Here is a 19350-nt window from a genome sequence, read left to right as displayed (position 1 = left end):
GGAAGCGAATCTGGTGAGCATCAGATTCACGTGGGGGAAGAGAGACGTTCGATACAGCTACGTTTCACAGAATGGCCGCTGCACACAAAGCAGCGAACGGCGAACTCTCGCTTCCCTGATTAACATGCCAGGCTCTGCACACAGGGAAACCCCAGTGGTAACGCACGTGGGAGGATGTTTTAAACGCTTTCAGCTTATCTTATCTGCCTGATGCATTTCAAAGGTGGTGCACAAATGACAGCGCGCGCTTTCCCAGGGCGTACCAGAAGAAGCAGCACTACAGAAACCCCAGCTTAAAATGCCTCTGACTGTGAGGTTTCTGTAAAACAGATTAAAAAAAATGCCCCAAATATTGTCTCTCTAATACTTAGCTAAAATCCAGCTGATTTTATGATAAGCTAGTCTCACTCCACTGGGACTGGAAACCTCCTTTCTGAATCACCCACACCTTTTGGGCAAGACGTGCAAAAATCCAGTTTCTGAGCAGACCCTGCGACGACTTACTGCAACACTCTCGCTTCAAATCTCCATCTCCACGCACAAGGGCTGTCTTTTCTCCTTCCAGCTGCCAGCAGCCTCCCTTGACTGGCAGCTAAACCGGCGATCCGCATCTACGGAGCGACCAGGATTCAGGATGTTCAGACCCTGCAGTTGGGGGTAAGATTTAAAGGTGTAAATACCCATGAAGAGAAGAAGGACCACAGGTTCTCAGCATATATAGCTGCCAATCATTATTACAGCTTTTTATTTGAAATTTCGGAGTCAGCCAGAAGCCAGCCATCAACGTTGAGTGGTGGGGGGCAGCTCTGTGCGCTCCCCCTGCTGAGGCTGAGCAGCACTGCACAGCGGCACCGCACAGCGGCACCCCACGCCAGCCTGGGACAAAGATGTTTCAAAGCGATTCTCGAGACAGAAGCTGTCCAGACAGCTGGGTTCAGAGAGAAGCCTGCAGCATTTGGCAAGCAAAGCAAGAGCTAGGGAGATAGACGCTGCCCGCAGACCTACTCGAGGATGCCGCACAGAGCTTGCAGCCAGTTGTGCTGAGATGAACTACTTAAAGTTCCTTTCAAGTCATGACCTGGTCCCTCTTGGGGCTTCTTCCTGCTGCTCCAGCCCAGCAAAAGCAGTGCAGCAGCTCCAGAGGAAAATACCCCCAGCAGAGGAGCCAGAGAAGCAGCAAAAGTTGCAGCCAAAGCAGAGAATGCTACAGCTCTCTCGGGCTCCAAGACAATGCAGGGAGAGCTCAAGAACAGCGGCTTTAAGAGCAGCGCGAGGGCTGTTCCAGGGTAGAACACTTAAACTGGCCCTTAATCCGCAGCACAGAAAATGGCACACTGCCACCCGCGCTTCCTCTCCTCCAAAGTGCAGATCTGGTCTTGCCACCGAAGAAACAATACGACTGACGAGCAACAAATAACCTTTATTTGTGTTACACACCCCACAACTTTCTTTTGCATTTCCACGCAAGCATGAGGCTTCTGTTACCAACCTGCCTTTTAGCTCCAGAAAGGACATTTTCCAGACCCTAAAAATTCAAGCCAACAGATTCACACAATAAAAATTGTTTTGGGAAAGAATCAGTAAAAATCCATATACATCCATACCATCCAGATGTCCAGTTTTGAAAAGACACACCGCACTAGGCAGAGATCAACACCAGAAGAACAAGTGACAGGACAGCTAACCGTGCCAGCATTTCATGGATATAATGCAACACACCCACACCCAAACAATATTAAATCCAGAAGACATTGTTCCTAGTTTAGACTTTACTATCCTAATAGAAAGAGCCACAGTAGTGTAGTATAACCAACTTCTTTAGAGATTTTAAATTATATTTGCTTCAGAACTGGATTTAAAGAGGAAACATGCCTTGAGTCACCCTCCCCTGAGCCACACTATGCATATAACACAAATCACCAGAAATAAAAAAGGCAGTAGAGGTTTTTAGCTGCATTTCTTTTGTGCGTTGGTCAGTGTTTCATGGCTGATCATTTCCACCTTCAACCCAAGCCTCTGGACAATTCCCTCTGCCAGCCCCTGCTCAACCACCACCTACAGACTAGCACGGTGAAGATTCAAGTCAGGACCACACAGTCCGTATTTACGGAAACCAGAATTACTGTAGAGCTACTTACTTTTGAGAGGGGTGAGTGGGAGGGGAGCCCAGGAGGAAACATGCCATCGTACAAGCCTAAGATGTGACTCTCATGTTCGTAAAGCAAATGTTACCACTGAACGTACCGAGCGGAAAGGAGGATGAAGGCATCAGCTTTGGGAAAGCTCCTCAAGTAAAGGTAACAGAGTCTCTAAGTTCCTCTTTCAGCAAAGGCTGGATTTTCAGGTTCTAACACACACAAGGAGGTGTCAGGAAGCAGTGGGAGGTGGTTATTTCTGGTTCCACAAGACATTTTTGTGCTGGGACAACTTCACTTGTCTGGTTCTCATCTGTTCTGGAACAGCACCCAAGCGCCACGCATGTGCTTGTTTCATGTGCAGGGGTTTCTATTGCATCAGCTTGCTAACCCATTTATGCTTATTTGTTCATGTTTTACATTACCAAATATTTCAGTATTTAATTGACATAGCAACTAGCTATGCCAAGGCCTGGGAAAAGGCGATTAGAGGGAAGGTTGTGGTTAGGGCCCGGGGAGGCCGGCATCTCAAGGGAGGATGGTGGCATTCAAACCACTAAGTGACTGTGACACTGAAGACTAGGAGCTACATAAACAGACAGAGCAGTACCAGGAAAAAATGAGCATTTCAGCAAGTAGTGTAGACGAATTTTATAGGAGCACTATTTCTGTCCTTTCCTAAGATACTATGCTGGAAAAAAAATAAAGCCTGAAAATATTTGGAAATGTGGTTACCCATTCCCTTGCCCTACTCTGGGACAGCGAAACTTATCCTGTCCCGAATCCCTAGTACGCTCAACGCAAGACTATTCCTGCACTTCTGCTGGGAGGCTTCAGCTTTGGAAGAGAGCTCACGGTATCTCTCATTTGTCTGAAGTCTAGAGGTCTTACTTCTCCAAATTTTTGCTTTCTAAAATGATTAGACGACACATTCAAATGAGAAACAATTCAAGAACTTTCAACTGTTTCCAGGTATTTAGAATAAATACATTTTCAAGGAGCCTGAGCTTCACAAGCTAGAGCTGGAGCTCCCCACTTAACAAGGGGTATTCCCTAGAGAGTTCCCAGCTGAAGCAAAACACAGCAGAGACTCAGACATTACCATACTAACCATCTCCTCCTGGTTGGGTACCCACTGCCTTTTCCCCACCTGATGATGATCTACCCTGTTAAGCACTGTTGAATCGAGAACATTTACAGACCGAGACCTGGAGTAAAGAACTCACCACCACAGCAAAATCCAAATGCAAACCTCAGCTCCCGCTCTCCATCAGTAGGATCTCCACATGAAGAGCCGATAAACCGGTCCAGCTCCTCTCCTGCAAGGTGAAATGAAAATGTTGCTATTTTTACACGCTAACAAGAGGGACGGAGCCATTCTTCCTCTCTTTGAAGGGTGAAAATGGATGAATGTGACCTTCCTCAGAGGCAGCCTTGTGGAGGACACGCACTTACCTGATCCAAGGAGCAATACTTCACAAATAAGGCACTTCTCCATCTGTCCCCAAGAATAAATTCCTGAAAGGAAAAATCTCCTCCTTCAGTTAAGGTCCTTGGTTAGAAGGAAAACTAGTTAACTGTCTTATTCACTTACCTTGAGGCACCACTTACACAGGAAGTGAGAGACGCTGTATTGCAAACAACAACCAAAAAGGCTTTCATATAAATGATAATTTTATTGTAAATAAAACGATACATTGGCCCGGCTTTGCACTGCAAGCCCCCGGTCGGTATATATAGACTACTGGTTCAAGGTCTTCTGCACAATCCAGGTTAAAGCAATTTCTCCCTGCTCTGCACAGTTTATGTCAAGACAGGAATTGACAGACAATAAAGTCTTTTCTTCATTTCTGAACTGCCCCTTAGGCACATCTGCCTTTTCTAACTGGAAAATTCAGAGCTGCTCAGTAAGATCTGCTCCTAAAACAAGGCTGGGATTTAAAGACCTGAAGCCCAAACACCATTAAAACCACAGAGGAGACCTATTTTTTTCTGAAAATTAAAGACAGACTGAATACTCCCGGCTCCAAAGGCAGGTACCAAGGTGACAGCCACAGGACGGTACGTATTCAAATACATAAAACCTTTCCGTCCAGCAGCTATAACCTAAGCACCAATCACTGGGATCTCATTCAGCCCCCCTGTACAGCTCTAAGTATCTGGCCTTTGCCTACCAGAGAAAGCGCGTACAGCAGGGATGTATTCATTTACTGAGGTTTCACAAGTTATCCTGGCTCTCTGGGCACTTGGAAATAACATGTGTCACCTGAGCAGATACCAATTTCCTTCTCAGTCAATTTGTTTTGGTAATTAATAGCAAGAGGAATTGTTTGGAGCATCTTCAAGTCCTTTGGAATACTACTCCAAAAATATGAAAAAAAATCCAAGTTGCTGCAACCTACCGCCACTAGAATAGGCAAAGATCAGATTTACTGGAGAACAAGCAAATAACCTGGAATGCACAGAATCGTCACACCGAGACCAAAATGCCAACAGTTTGTTTCCTAACAAGCTCAGGGACAGCCAAATCCCCCACTCCCCCAAGTTCCTCTCTGATGGGCATCTCAGACATTTTCCTGCTCAGTTTCAACTGTTTCAGGATAATGGGACTCCTATAAGATACTCTTCTTCAAACAGAATATTCTCCATTTCTGCAGCACCTTCCATCAAGGACCCCAACACTCAATATTCACCATATATCCCTCCCTGGAAGGAACTGCAGAAAACACAACATGACATTTGGAATGGACACAATAGCTTATTGTTAGCCTGGCACTCCTCCTCCACTCTCCCCTAAATGAGTTTATTCCCATTTTTTTCCAATTCTGCCAGGATAAAGAGGCCAGATGTAATTCAATTTAGAGGCATAATTACATTTATGTCCACTTGAAACTTTTTTGCTGCCAGGGCTGTGTTAAGAGACTGTAATATAACTGTCAGCCCCCAAGTTTATTCACCGTCGCAGTGGACTTAGGAATCCAGATCTTCCTTTTCCATAATCAAGAGGGCTGTGAGGAAACAAAGGCGGCATTTTGGCTCGGTTCTACTCGTTATAAACCATCAGCAAATTCTCTGCAAAACCAGCTGCTTTTTTTCCTTTTTAAATTCATAAAGGCGTCAAATTTATTTCCCATCCTCCCCCCTACCCCGTAACAGTCGAGTCGATATATATAAAAATCACCAAATATGATCTTTTACGATATAAATAAAAAAAAAAAGTATGAGGCATCACCGTTTACATGATGTAAAAAGAGCTAAAAAAGAGCGATATAAACTACATTCATAAAAGTGCATCTCCAAACATACAAGTAATGCTTTGGCTTGTTCCTGTGCCGAACGGGTGGCATTGGGTCAGGTACTGGAATACAAGAAGTCCAAGCTGGCACCCCATGTTCTCTGTCGCTGTACAATTGCTATTTACTTTCATTAATACAGACTGGAATACAAGTGTATACACAGAGTAGGCACATTTCAGCATAGGTGGTGGGAAGGACCAGAAGCTCTGGCGGGGAGAGGACTGAGCCCATCAGTCCATGACGCTCTTTGCTCTGCTCTGGAACAGCCTTCCATGACGCATATGAGGTAAAAGCCACAACAGATCCTGAGGATTTAGTTGCTTTGAAACATTAAAAGTTACACCATTTCCTCATGCCCTATTCTCCCAAAACACGACGTGTGGGATAGCAAGGAAAGACCAGGGAAGGAGGTCTCAATTTGGTGAGGACAAGGCAAGGGTAGAGAGAAACCTATGCAGACAGGATCGCTGCACTCTTGATTGCTGCTGTACGTCTGCAGGGTAAAGTGTGATGAATAAAAGATTCCAATCTTTGGTATATTTAGGTGCTAGTTGCAAGGCTTGAAGAGTGCTACCGGGCCCCACAGGAGTGCTGACCACCCTACTTCTGTCATCACCACTACAGGAATGATTTCACATTCCTCTGCAGCACACGCAGCCATTTACACCACAGCGAAGTGGAGTAAAATGCTCCCTAAAACAGAGTGGTAGTGTCATGCCCTCACTTCCCTTCGGTGCAAGCGACAGTGAAGTGCAGGCCAAAAGTCAGGCCACGTGTCTTGACAATTTGGAGTCAAGTTCCAGGTTTGGAAAAGATCAATAGAAGTGCTCTCACTAGAATTAAATAAGTTATGGAACAAGGGCTTTCATAAAAGATATTCCCCAAAGTGCCTGCAGCCTGAACAGTGCATCCTTGTAGTAGTGCAGGAGAGCCTGAAAGTGAAACCAACTAGCCTGCGTTCACTGACTACACATTGCTCCGAGTTTGGCACAGAAAAACCACTTCAGATTGTTAAAGCCTTTCAGGGCTTTTGGTTGTTTGGGGCTTTTCAGGGTTCTTTTTTCCCTCTTTTAATTAAACACATTATTTATCATGTGTTCAGGGAGCTTGGTTTCATTAAAACTTGCCTTTTCCTGCTATGAGCATTCACTTAAAACTGTTAATTTTACTGCATTACGAAAGCAATTTTCAAGTTTTCTTTGGGGGGAGGAGTGGAGGCATGTGGACCCTTAATATGGTTCCCAATACAAGAGCAGAACACCTCTAGCGTTGCTCTATAGAGCAATATTTTAGCTGACAATACATTTGCTTTTCTTAGTTTCATTTCACAGATAACTTATAACTACTCCATGAATCCCCAGCACTTAAAAACTGGCTGCCCTTTCATGAGTGAAATAAGGACTATTAGTGCTGCAATCAACATACAGTATTTGAGGCCAGTAAGCCGTCGGGAACTCGGTTCTCAGAGATGGGGTACCTTTCAAACGCAAAATCACTTGGATGCAATTTGCTGGTACCTGTATGGGGATCTCCAGTTAATTTCAGAAATCTGCTAGCATTACAAATGTTCTCTCTGGTTCACTGTTTGACTTAACTCGTACGAAAGCTTATTTAAATAGGACCCTAATATTTTATGGAAACCTTAAATGAACACTTGCACACCTATAAAACAAAACACACACACTGAAGGGTTGAGCTTAATTCTAACTTACTGTGCACAAGTAAAACTAGTGTCCAGCAAACTCTCCCTGTGAAAAACTCAGTTTTCCATTCGGCCAGGTCCTCAAAGAAACACGCAAGCTTTTCCTGAAGTAAATTCCTGGGCACCAGATGAACTATCTTTGGTTTAAGGGATGGTAAGAAGTTACCAGCCAAAAAGATAGGTGCAACAGAAAGCTGTTCTGCAGAACTCCCTTCCAGAAGGGTTTTGTTTAGACCCAGCACTCCCAGGGAGATGAAGCAGGAGCACAGATTTGTTGGCTACGAGGACACAAACTAACCAACACTGTCTTAATGCTAGGACAGATCAAGCCTTGGAAATCAAGCTCTGGATTTTCTAATGTCAATGGGAGAGCCCTTACCTTAGGCCCTGGAGTGATTGCATTCTGCTGAAACTTTTCTGATTATCCTGACATTTAGCTAGAAAGACCTCCCTCACCCCCACCCCAAAATCCATGGTTTCATTATAAAATAACACTATTCACATACTTTTGAATCAATATTTTCTGAACACCTTCAGATGCTGAATACTTAAGAAGAAAAATATATAATTATATAGCGAGCGCATGCTCAATGACACATGGCTTTTTGCTGGATTCATGTACTATAGATGCCTCTAAAGCCCTAGCAGTCTGGAAAACAGTGACCCACACGTAGAGAGCTGGTCTGGATGGCTGTTGCACATTTCTGTTCTGAAGAGTGTAGCTCCTCCAGTTCCCACTTCGGTTCAGATTTCTTCTATGTTCAACCAGTGAGACAATTCTTATATTCCCATTCTTGGGCCTGCAGAAAACATGCAGCCAGCTGCAATTTCACATCAAGGTAACTAGGGCAAAAATGCAGCTCTGTTTGGACAGCTGTCGGTAGAATAAACATTAGTCCAGCAAACAAAGGTATCAGGCACAAGAGCAGACCCTAGGTTCCTTGGCATAATTTCCCCAAAGGACTAGGACAGCTGAGTTGGCATTTTGAAGATGCAGCACCACAACGGGCAGTTGCAACTAGACCAGACGGGGCACCCGAAAGCCCAGCAGGAGCTGCTAGCAAGGGAGGTAATTCAGTACTGGAGCTGTGCAAACTGATGTCTGAGCAGCTCTTCAGCAGAGGGTCTGTGCCTGGCTTCCACAAAGATCTGCTTTAGAAAGTCCCGGCAATGTTCTGATATGTGAGAGGGGAGCTGGGGGTTGGTTGGTTGGGTGGCGATTTTGAAAATGGCTGCCATGGCTTCGTACTCTGCCCAGGGTGGTTTCTCTGTCAGCATTTCCACAACAGTACAACCGAGGCTCCTGGAAAAGCAGACAGGGGGAAAAAAAAAAAAGTGAGAATTGACTCACACAATAATGCAGTGTTCAGAGAACACTTCCAAGCAGCCAACATCAAGGTACAGCTCTGCTCTGAAAACAGCTATAAAATGGCTTTGTGCTCAGCAAACCCCATGCGTGCACAGATTTTGAGCCAGACCTGCCAACGTCGCTGCTTTTACTACTGTCAGGCTAGCAGTAAAGTGCTGAGACAGGGAGGCTGGTTTCCACCGTGGTTCTCACTGCACCGAGAACCGCAAAGTGCCATCTGTCCTGCTCTCCTTTGCTCAAATTCTACTCTTGGTAAACATTTGCATTAACAACAGGAGACAAGAGGCGCACACAAGAGGTCCCTGAAGGCGCCGTTTGACCTCTGCGGTATTTCGGGTGCTGCTGCTGGTGTTGTATCTCAAAGGCACTTGCTGCGTTGCAAGGTAAAAAACACACTTTTTAACCGAGGTCCAGTGAATCAGAGCTGGTTGACCCCACAAAGCCATTTCAGCAAAATCCCTTTTCAGTGCACAGCCTCAGAATGCCCACGTAGGAAAAAAAAAAACCCTAATATCTCCACTTCACAAGAAACCAAGCATTGTAGACAGTCAAAAAATAATTAAAGTCTCAACAGCTCCAAACTGAGAAGGCAGTAAGTTAAAACTCCAGTAGGGCAGATGCATCATTACTTTAAGGCAAAACTCCTAGTTAAGTTAACGGGGCTCTGCAGGCTAATTCAAGTCAAGAACGTGATTATGGAGACGGACACGGCTGAGCCACCTTTCTGAAGCAAGCGTGACACCAATACTTTCACAGGGAAGATGAGTTTCTGTAGTACTGCAGTGATTGGTTTTTGTTCGAAATGGATTAATTGCTTCCTCCAGGCCACAGATTAAGCAAAAGCAGTTAGTGAACTTCTAATATCAAGTCCTGTGTTTTGATCACATCGTTCCATTAAAAAGGCAAAACTGCCTCTTCTACCTTTAAACGAAACCCTCTTTTGAAGTGAAAAGCAAAGAAAAGACATTTTCAGAGGCAGACTTGCATCAATTGCCAAGACAAGGAAGGAAAGGAATTAAATCCAGTGAATATGCAAGAAATGATTTCTTGACAAGGTTTAAAATCTAACGTGAAAATTTTACACTGGTTTCCAGCCATTTAAGACTTACTAGAAGAGAGTACAGAAAATGCAAACCATGTGTGCTGAAGTGCTGGGGGTTTGCTCAAGAGCAAGCAGGGATATATTATTGTTTAGACTGATTTATACCGTTTAAGCAGATCCGGTTTCTTTAAGATATTCAGCAAACAGCAGGAATGTTTTTCATGTCAAGTCACTCCAGCAATAACAAATAGCTCACATATTCTGCTATTTAGGAAAAAGAAAATTGGAGAGGGGCCTGCAGCAGTGGCGGAAAGCCAGGTGGCTAGATTTGTTACGTCTTTGAGCTTCTCGGCCATACGCATCCACCCTGGGACCAACGCTGCACTGGAAAATTCTGACCCCCCTACATAATGATCGGGATTGTAGGAACTGGAGCCCGGCCAACGGCAGCGTCTCTTTGATGGGAATGGACCCATGTCAGCACCAAGAGGAAATCCACAACTGCATCAGCCCAGGGGGAAGGGCACGTGCTCCATTCCCTCCCCAAGCGTCCCAACTGGGAGAGTCTGCAGAACTTAACTCTTTGCATACGAGGCAAATTTCAGCTATGTTTCCACTCACTGCTTGTACAGGAAAGAGCACAGGCCTTGCTTTACTGCAGAGACACAAACACACCTTTTGTTGCTGTCGTTTAGTTTAGTTTTATAATCTCACCTTTTTAAGGCCTCCAAAACTAACATTTTGACACAGGACCATTTTGCTTTTTCCTTTTGATAGAGGCTGTTTCTTGGCTATGCCAATAATAGCACGGCTACAGTTTCCATTCATGCATACTTCAGATCACCTCTGATCTGACCTGTATCTTTTGTGTTATTCCAGGTTTGGGCATCTTTCCTTTAAAGCTTTGTCAACATACTCAAATTCTATTCCTTTCATTTCCACACTGTTATAAGCATACTTCTCATTTTATAACAAAATGAATGGGCGCTCCCTAAAGAACCTTCATTCTCTCTTACAGGGGATAAAAGAAGGATGGAAACCTCACCCCAGAAAAAGTCAGAAAACAGAAAATCAGCTATCAGTTCGAGGGAGGAACGAGTGGAAATTGTTCCTGAAAAACTAAACGAGCAGTTGTGTGTTGACATTGCAAAGCACAGCCTGCAGCAGGTCATGTCTTGAGTTCAAATCAACTACTTCAGTTCGCCTTAAACTTTTGATCCAGACAAAATCTGGTTTTGGGTATATGGACGACAGAATGTATGTGTCTTATCTTGCTCCAGAGAAGTTGTAAATTGATCTATGGGCAGAAAGTTAAAGTCTCACCATACGTCCGCTTTTCTTCCATAGCCTTCTCCGCTGATCACCTCCGGGCTCATCCAATATGGCGTGCCAGTGACAGAGCGGATGCCTGTTCCAGACATACAGATTGTCTGCAGCCGTTTGCTGGCCCCAAAGTCCCCAAGCTTCACATTCCCAGCAGAGTCACGGAGAATATTGGCTCCTAGACAAAAAACAAAGAATTGAGACAGCTGTTTTCATGCAATCCAGCTGTTGGATCCGCAGCCTACAAAGCTGATATCCAACACAGAAATACCCATGCTCATGGTATGGCTTTTTCCCCATTAAGCCTCAGGTGACCTGCTAAACATCATTTCTTTATTTCAGGCTGTAGACAAGCCAATTGCTAATAGCTCCAAATGGGAAAAACTTCAGGGGAAAAACACAAGGAAGTGAAGGGGGAAGGGAAATCAGAGCTGAGTCAGCATCATCATTGTTACATTGCCTGTAAACAGCTCAGACAGCCTATGCAGGGCCCCCCGGCCAATGGCTTAGATAGTACATTGCTGGGTAGAAAAGGATTTTACTGGGATGCTGCTTTGGTGAGTATAACCATTGCTTTCTGGTCAGCTGGGTAACAGATGTAGCTAATTAAATCACTTTGAACTTCTACAATAAACAAGTCAATCTCCACTTTACTTGGCCAGAGGTCCTGAACATGAAGCACCAGGGAAAAAAGCAAACTTAAGAGCTTAGCTTGTATGTGGACACAAACGAAGGCTTAGACACCAAAAACAATTCCTCCTCCAAAGGCGCAATAAGATCAAGAACCCTGTGTTGCCATTAGCTGGTTTGTGCCTATGTGAACTCCTTCTGCCCTCAAATAAAATGCACTTGTGCTGGGAGATAGCTTTATCACTTCACTTCCCCACTGGAAGAGCTGAATTCAGAATAACAAGTCTGTCCACCCAGCACCCTGGAGGCAAGTTAACAGTTTGGCTTAGAAGATGGGTGCAAACTAGTGAATAACCCACCAGGTAGGAAATAATTCAGTAAAGAGCACCACTTGAGCAGTATACAAGGTGTTATTCAAGAATCAGCAGCTCATTTCCCTTTGCCAGCCTACAGGGGATGCAATGAAGATTTATGGGCAGGAACAAAAGGATATTTTTCCTGCAGTGAGCAACCCTCCTGGTCCCTCTAGAGCACAGAAAACTTCATGTGGTGTGTGCCACATCTGTTGACATTAACTCTTAAGGAGACTGGCTGGCTCCATGGGGTTATATTGGGAAGAGGAAGATTAACGACTAATCACAGAAGCTCTACGTGGAAGATTAGAAGTTCTTACACAGAGGAGGCAGGACAATCACAAGAGCCTCAGGTAAGCAGGACTGTCAAGAGCAGGCATGGAGCTCTTATGGCAACTGGTATGCCTGCCAGCTGAGAAATGGTACTCTGGCCAGGCAGAGAGGAAATTAGAAGGGAATCCACAGGGAAATGAGCATGCCTTATGGGGGCAGTGAAAGTCAGGTCACAACTCTGCCTCATTTTGCTGGGGTGTGAGAGAAAGATGAGGAGTTACAGAGGAGCATTCCTAAAAATTAGAAGCTTCCAGTCTTCCTCACTATAACCAGCTGCCACACTCTCAGGTCCTGTAGAGAGAACAGCTCAACTTCCCTTACCCAGCGCAGAACATAACCTTCCCTACGCCCTGCACACGGATGTAAGACCAAAAAGGGATAACTGAGCAAAGCAATGTTCAGAAGCCCCAGCCAGGATACTGACTTCTTAACACTTGGCTTCTTTTTTCAGAGTTTCCTTTAGCACGTGGTATACGCATAAATCACCAGCTGATCTCACCCTTTATGTCCCTGTGCACAATCATGTTGCTGTGAAGGTACGAGACTCCCTCGAGAATCTGGCGAGTGTATTTCCGGGTTACGTTTTCCGTGAGAGCACCATACGCCTTCAGCTGGTCTTTCACTGACCCCTGCGCCAAAAGCAAACAGAAGAGATTGGCAAAGAAATGACAAACCACAAATCTTGCAGTCTCCATTCAATTCCCACGAGCTGTGACTGTGTTATACACCCAAGCGGCACAGTAATGAATTCTGGCCTTTTCTAAAGCCCTTTTGTGAGGCTCTCGGAGCATCTTGCCCTATGAAGCCCCTTTGAAGAAAAGCAAGGACACGCTTTACGGCAAAAATAGCTTAAGGAGGTTCTGTCTGCTTCCTCCATCCTTGAGTTGTGCTGGTACAACTGTTTGTGAAGACAAGCAATAAAATAGCTCAGCAGACTGTTCCGGGTCAAAAGTCTCCCTTTTTGCAGGGTCAGTTTTAGCCTAATTCGCTGTACTATATGACTCCGCTAATTCAGTTAGTCTGATTTACAAGTTGGCCCAAGTCCTCTGAAGTGCTCTGTTAGAACAAATTTAGACTGAAGAAAAGAACTGGTGTTAGTGACTAATGAAGAGAATGTGTTTCAAGTACAAGACACTAAGAATAAAACCAACGACGTGGTTTGGGTATAAATAAAAACAAAGTGGCGGCATTATAAAGCCAGTATGGGAAAGGGGCATACGTAAGAGGGCGTAAGGTGGGTTACATAGTTAGGGTAATCACAGCAACTAATAAACCAACGAACAAAACCACCCATCTCGCTTTACGATCTGCGACTGCACTGCTCGTGTCAGCTCTTACCCCTGGCATGTACTCCATGAAGATGGTCAAGGTCTTCTCTGCTCGATCCCGTAAGCAGCCGTAATACTGAACAATACGTTCGTGCTGGAGATTCTTCAGCAGCTGAATTTCACACTCCAGGGCACTCACTTCCTATGGATGTTGAAGGAGAAAATAAGGTTCCGGCCCCAGGAAATATTCCATCCTAATAAATCTGTCCATGTCACTGGAAGGACGAGGCCACTACTACACCGAAGGAAGTCTAATCCATGGCACTGGCTCACCTACCTCTTGGGAAAGGCAAACGTTACCGATCCTTCACATTAATCCTTACTGTATAATAAGCAGGCAAGTATTGGTGCAGAAGCTTTGATAGTTAGAACACAAGCAGTATCATATATGGATTTAGTACCAGAAAAACTTTGTTTCTTGTCTTGATTCTGTCAGCTGAAAGGCTTTAACCAAGTTGGTTGAAAGCATTCTTCATGCCCAACACAGATATAACCTTACTTCTCACCACTGAGCTGAGGGTTAATGTTAATTCCAATTATGAGAAAGCTCCGAATACACAGTTACAGAATTGCTAGGAATCTTTCTGTAGGAACCTCAACCCATTAGAGAGCAAGACTATAGGTGCTACGAGTTCCTAACTTCTTCAGTCACCCAGTCTTGCCCTGATTCACTCTGATGATTTTACTTGAATCAACCTTAGAAACTGCTTCCTCTCTTTATTTACTTCAAAGAATCTGCAGCTATGCACATGAAACTGATTCTCTGCTTTATTCCTGCCACAGACAACAGGGTATCATAGCGCAAAGGCAAAAAGGCTATCCAACAATTTCAGACTGAATCAGAGATGTTTGTTGCCCAGGAAAAGTATCAGGTTCTTGCTGAATCCAGGGAATGAACAGGATGAACATCAAAGGTACCAGAGCACGAGGATTTATGGAAAAAGCAATGATGGCTTCCCCAAAATTAGTTCCACTTAACTCTCTCCACTCCTGCCACTGGAAGGTGCCAGGTTCACTTCTCGCTTTGGGAGAGGATGCAGCTCTTCAAGAGCAAGGACCTGGTTGCTGCAGAGATGCATGGAACCAGAGGAAATTGCTTAAAGGTTTGGAGTTTCAGTGCCTTCAAAATACATTCCAGCCTGTTCTTCCTTGGCTCAGAGTTGCTGTCTGATTTACAACAGAGACATGGTATAACTTAGAACTTACCAAGTTAGGACTTATCTTGGCACCAACACCCCATATAAAATCAGAATAATTAAATCTTCACGGATCAGTTATTCCGGCCCAAAGTGAATTTGTTCAATATTGGGAAACTGGTACATTATTAAAACACTAGCAAAGAACCTAACAGCCATTCCAGCTGCATCCACTGTGCAGGGAGTCGTGTGCTACCCTATAATTTCAAGGTGCCCCTTCCCATCTCCACTGTTTCTAGTGTGTTGTCACACCACTGTTCTTGATTAATTTACACACCACAGCTCAGTTTGCTTTGAAGACAGGGAGAATTCAGAAGTGGAAACCAGTAATTAATACACTTGATACAGGGCCTACCATATAAGCCCAGAAAGTGGGTTTTGCAAGTGCATGCAGCTTTTTTGTTTAAAAAAGAAAAAAGTCCTACTCCTTCTGGGTTTAGTTTCATTCACATCCATGTCTAACCAGGAACACAGGGCAGTCTAGTATTCCTCAAGTAACCTGGCAACTAACCAAAAGGCTGAGAAGGGAGAGCCAAAAATGAAGCCAGAAAATGGATTTTAGTTTCAGGCTGAAGTTAATAATACAAAAAAGTAATTTTTAAATGACTCCTATTCCTCTCCACATGACTTGAAACCCTAGTACACACTAAATAAGATGCCAGCTTTCGAGGACAGACAGATACGGGTACTTTACAGAATCTCAAAGTCTGCATAAAGAGTTTTAGAAGCTGTGATCAGAATTACCTTGCTTGTTTCAGGACTCTCTGGGTCAAACTGGACCTGCTTAGCTGCAAGCTCTCTGCCCGTGTCCACATCATAGCACAAATACACACGACCAAAGGCACCCTGGCCCAGCAGTTTTCCTCGTCGCCAGTTTATTGGAGCACTCGGAGCTAAAAAAGAACAGTAATAATTTCTCTTTTCATTATACCATTTAAAGATAATGGTGATCTTTTCAAAGATCAATCTCCATCATACTGGGATTGAAACAGGTATTTTGCGGTTGAAGAAACAGACATGAAGCACTCTCGCAGTATAAGGGAGTTAGCGGCAGAACTCTGAACAGAATCCAACCATTCAGACTCTCAGGACCTGCTGACTGGTATCCTGTTAAAATGAAACTGCGAAACATTTTGCGAAGATATACTACAGACAACTTATTCGATGAGGTTGATGAAATTTCATTCCACCAGCAGGGTGGATTCTAAAACATCACTTTCTAAAACATCTTAAGAGACGGTGCAGCAATTAAACAGCATCTTCCAACCCTTGATCTGTAGTTACTACATGCATCAGATGAAGAAGAGTCGGACCAGCCTTGCTGAATCAATCCTCCCCAGCTGGGAATAACTGTTAAGCTTCTGAGACAACTTGACAGACATTATTTCTGAGTTCTTTGCCAACCATTCGTTGGTTCGGGGTTCCTTCTCCTGCGGGAAGGATTTCACTGCAAGGCTATCTCTACAGCAGAAAAATTAGAAGTCATAATTCCCTACTAGACACTGATAAGGTAGTGGCCACAACATAAGCACAGTGCAGATATCGTCTTTACCTGCTGAACAATCAGACTCTAATAAAAATATACATGAGAACCAGCAAAGGCAGCCATCTCCAAAATCCCAGCAGGAGGTTATGTCAGCAGGGAATTACGAGTTCTCATTGTTCTACTGCACTGGCGAGTGCATTGCACAAGCAGCAGTCTCCTGACCCAGAGATTAACACCTGAGCCCAGTTTTCCAGACTGCACTTAATACCAAAGCGTATTACTGAAAAACCAGTGCTTTAGCTCTAACTTCGAAAACGACACTACCAGACTCATGCAGTGCAATGCATCCCATTATGGTGTATCTAACAAGAAACTCTAAAAACAAAGACAGGAACCAGCCATCTGGACAGTGTGAAAATACAGAAGAGCTGAGAGATTAGCTTTGCCATGTCTAATTTAATCACATTTACTGCCAGTCAGTGTTTTACTGTGTTGCTTACTTTGCTGCATTAATGTCTTCATTTTAATCCTTAAATTACTGTATGGGATATCTGAAGTTCATCAATAATGATTTATGTCCCATTTCTGCTTTTTATAATATAAAGTTCCCCAAAAAACAACTCAGGAATGCTATTAATACAGAAGGAAATCTTTCTACTAAGGAGCAAGTGAAATAAATACAGCTCTTAAATAACGGTAATCCACAAGCTGACTACAAACGTTAACGTATCAAGAAAATAAACAAGCTTGTCTGACTCTTAAGAACCCTGTAGATCATCTAGATCCAATCAACTTTTTTTTCACTTCTTTGCTGAACTTCCAATGCTTTCCACAGGAAAGGCCAGCTCCCAGTGCAAGACTACATATTCTTGGAAGAAAAAGAGGACCTGTCTTATAGGTGAGACAGACCGGTCTCAAAAGACAGCCATGTAATTATGTGGTTTTGAATGGCTTGTTAAAATCAAGCTATGGTAATATACTGGGTCTGGAGTTCACCTCTAAAAGCCTTTCTTGCCCATAACCCCAGGAGGTCTTTGCCCAGTTATCATCAGGGTGACTGCTTACATTTGGTGGGAATGTTCCTCTCCTGCACACCAAGGGCATTTTCGCTGTCGGCACTCCGCAGGCGCCCTCGGGGGTCCAGGTACTGCAACGCCAGGCCCAAGTTTTCTCCGTTGGTGCTTAAGGAACGACTTGAAGGGACCAAGGTGAAAAGATTCCCTTGGTGACGTCGTATCCGGGGAAATGTCCTCCGGCCTGGAGAAAAAGGTAAAATTTTTGAATAACATGCTTCCAAGTGGAAGGTAATGGTTGGAGGTTGAGCAACAAAGAGAAGGGTGAGAAAAAATGTGTTCTGGTCTGTTCCCATGGAGTAGAATCTACCGCCAAACAGACAAGATGCAAAAATATAACAGTTCAGGGCTGATGCTGCTTCAGTTCAGTACAGCTTTGGATCATCCCCGAAGTAGAAGGGAGAGAACACTTTGTAATGCCCCACTGCAGTAGTGCAAGGTCTAAACTTGCCTTCCAAGGCAAAAATCTGGTTTACAGGCTACCTCACAGGCTCCGAGGCTTATGAACAACCACACAGACAGAATGACTTTCTAGATAACACGCCTGGACTTGCAAATAAAAATCATAAACAAAGATTATGACAACTTGCACCTCTTCTGAAACTTTGAGAAATTAATTTGCATAAAGCCATCTGACAAGCAGAGATGTAATTCTTTAAGTCACTGATGTATTGAAAAGACCCAGAAGCAAGTTTGCATTGCGAATTAGCAAAGCATAATGAATCCCTGAGGGAGGAACCCACTATATATGACCAAGGTTAATAACTATGTCCACTGCTCAACCCCAGCAGTCACTGATTAGTCTGGATATCCCCGGAAAAGGCAAAGTAAACAAAGAATGTACAAACAGGCATCGTGGGTTGTTATGCAAACGTGGCACCATGCATGGTAACATTAACTCCAGCACTAACTCCAAGGACCAGGGCACTTCCAGACTCTTCAACTTGCCCCTGGAGGTTGCCATTGCCTCACCTTCTTTTTCAAGCCTGGAATCAAAGGTCTGAAAACAACTCACCATCGTTGTAGTCTTTGTGCTGCATGGAGACGTTGTAGCGCCGAGGGTAGGTCCCACCTTTCCCCGCTTTGTCGTAGATCTGATTCTCACGGTCTGGAAGGAGATGCAAAGACAGAGGCTCCTTCAAAAAGTACACGTTCTAATGACAGAGTTTTCCTTTAACAGTAGGTTTTTTAGGAAGAGGCGAGTAACAAATGACTTCATAGCTTTTCAATCAACATATCCCTAGTTCATCTATTTATACAATCCCAGCAAACAGCAGAAAATGTCGAGATCAAATAATCTTTATACTGGACACTGACATACCTGAGAACTCCTGTCTATTATCAGGAAAGCTTTGTGCCCTTGACATCCGTGACTTCCGAAAAGAAGGACTATTAAAGAAAGAAGGCAAGAGTAAGTTTTGCTATCTACTGGAGAGAACCTACAAGGACTTTAAATACAAGCTAATGTATTCGCAAATCAGCAACAGTGATTCTCAAATCTGTGTCCCTGCAATAATTTCACGCTACATCTGCAAAGCTGAAGTCAGGCTAAGCCCCAGCTAACCAGACTATTTCCCAATGTGGGCAGTCATCCCTTCTGTTCAGTTTGTGCCATTTATTCAGCAGTTGCCCAGCCTGTGGTTTGAGACCCAGTGCTTCCTTCAGCCACGTGAAATAGAAGGTTAAACCAAGGCTAAGAGGAAGAGCAGAACAGGGCACTGCTTGCACAGGTTGCTCACAGGGCAGTGGACAACGGGGACCACTGCCCCCAGTGATTTACCACGAGGGGTAAGAGTTCCTCTCATGAAAACTTCTCTGCACTTTCCTCTTTACCAGCAACAGATGACCCTAAACACAAGCCCTCCTTACAACCCTCGCGCTTCTCTCCAACAAGCAGGACTCCTCAAGCAAGCCTAAGTATGGCCCCTTGTTTGGCAGAAGGCCTTTAACATTTCTTAAGAGATTACAAAAACCCAGTCTGTGCCAAAGCCATGTTATTTCCACCTTTTTTTTGTTAACCAGTGTAAATGGAGTGAGCCTGATAGAGCTTTCAGACTTCCTACCACACAAAGAACAACAGCTTC

General features: G+C 44.2%; 1 protein-coding gene across 4 annotated transcripts in view; it reads right to left on the bottom strand.

Annotated features, from left to right (window-relative positions):
• Positions 1 to 381: 381 nt before the first annotated feature.
• MAP3K3 (mitogen-activated protein kinase kinase kinase 3) overlaps positions 382 to 19350 on the bottom strand; it is a 43755-nt gene continuing 24786 nt past the window's right edge. For all 4 annotated transcript variants that reach the window (XM_075171263.1, XM_075171264.1, XM_075171261.1 and 1 more), the window contains 8 exons: positions 18588 to 18655; positions 18282 to 18374; positions 17259 to 17450; positions 15452 to 15600; positions 13522 to 13653; positions 12683 to 12812; positions 10868 to 11045; positions 382 to 8436 (listed from right to left, as the gene is read on the bottom strand). In XM_075171263.1, the coding sequence (XP_075027364.1) occupies positions 8208 to 8436; positions 10868 to 11045; positions 12683 to 12812; positions 13522 to 13653; positions 15452 to 15600; positions 17259 to 17450; positions 18282 to 18374; positions 18588 to 18655 (1171 nt within the window). In that variant the 3' untranslated portion in view covers positions 382 to 8207. The remainder of the gene's footprint in view (positions 8437 to 10867; positions 11046 to 12682; positions 12813 to 13521; positions 13654 to 15451; positions 15601 to 17258; positions 17451 to 18281; positions 18375 to 18587; positions 18656 to 19350) is intronic.

The sequence above is a fragment of the Calonectris borealis genome, chromosome 22 (genome assembly GCF_964195595.1).
Source record: "Calonectris borealis chromosome 22, bCalBor7.hap1.2, whole genome shotgun sequence".
Lineage (NCBI taxonomy): Eukaryota > Metazoa > Chordata > Aves > Procellariiformes > Procellariidae > Calonectris > Calonectris borealis.
This window is presented reverse-complemented; position numbering and strand designations above follow the sequence as displayed.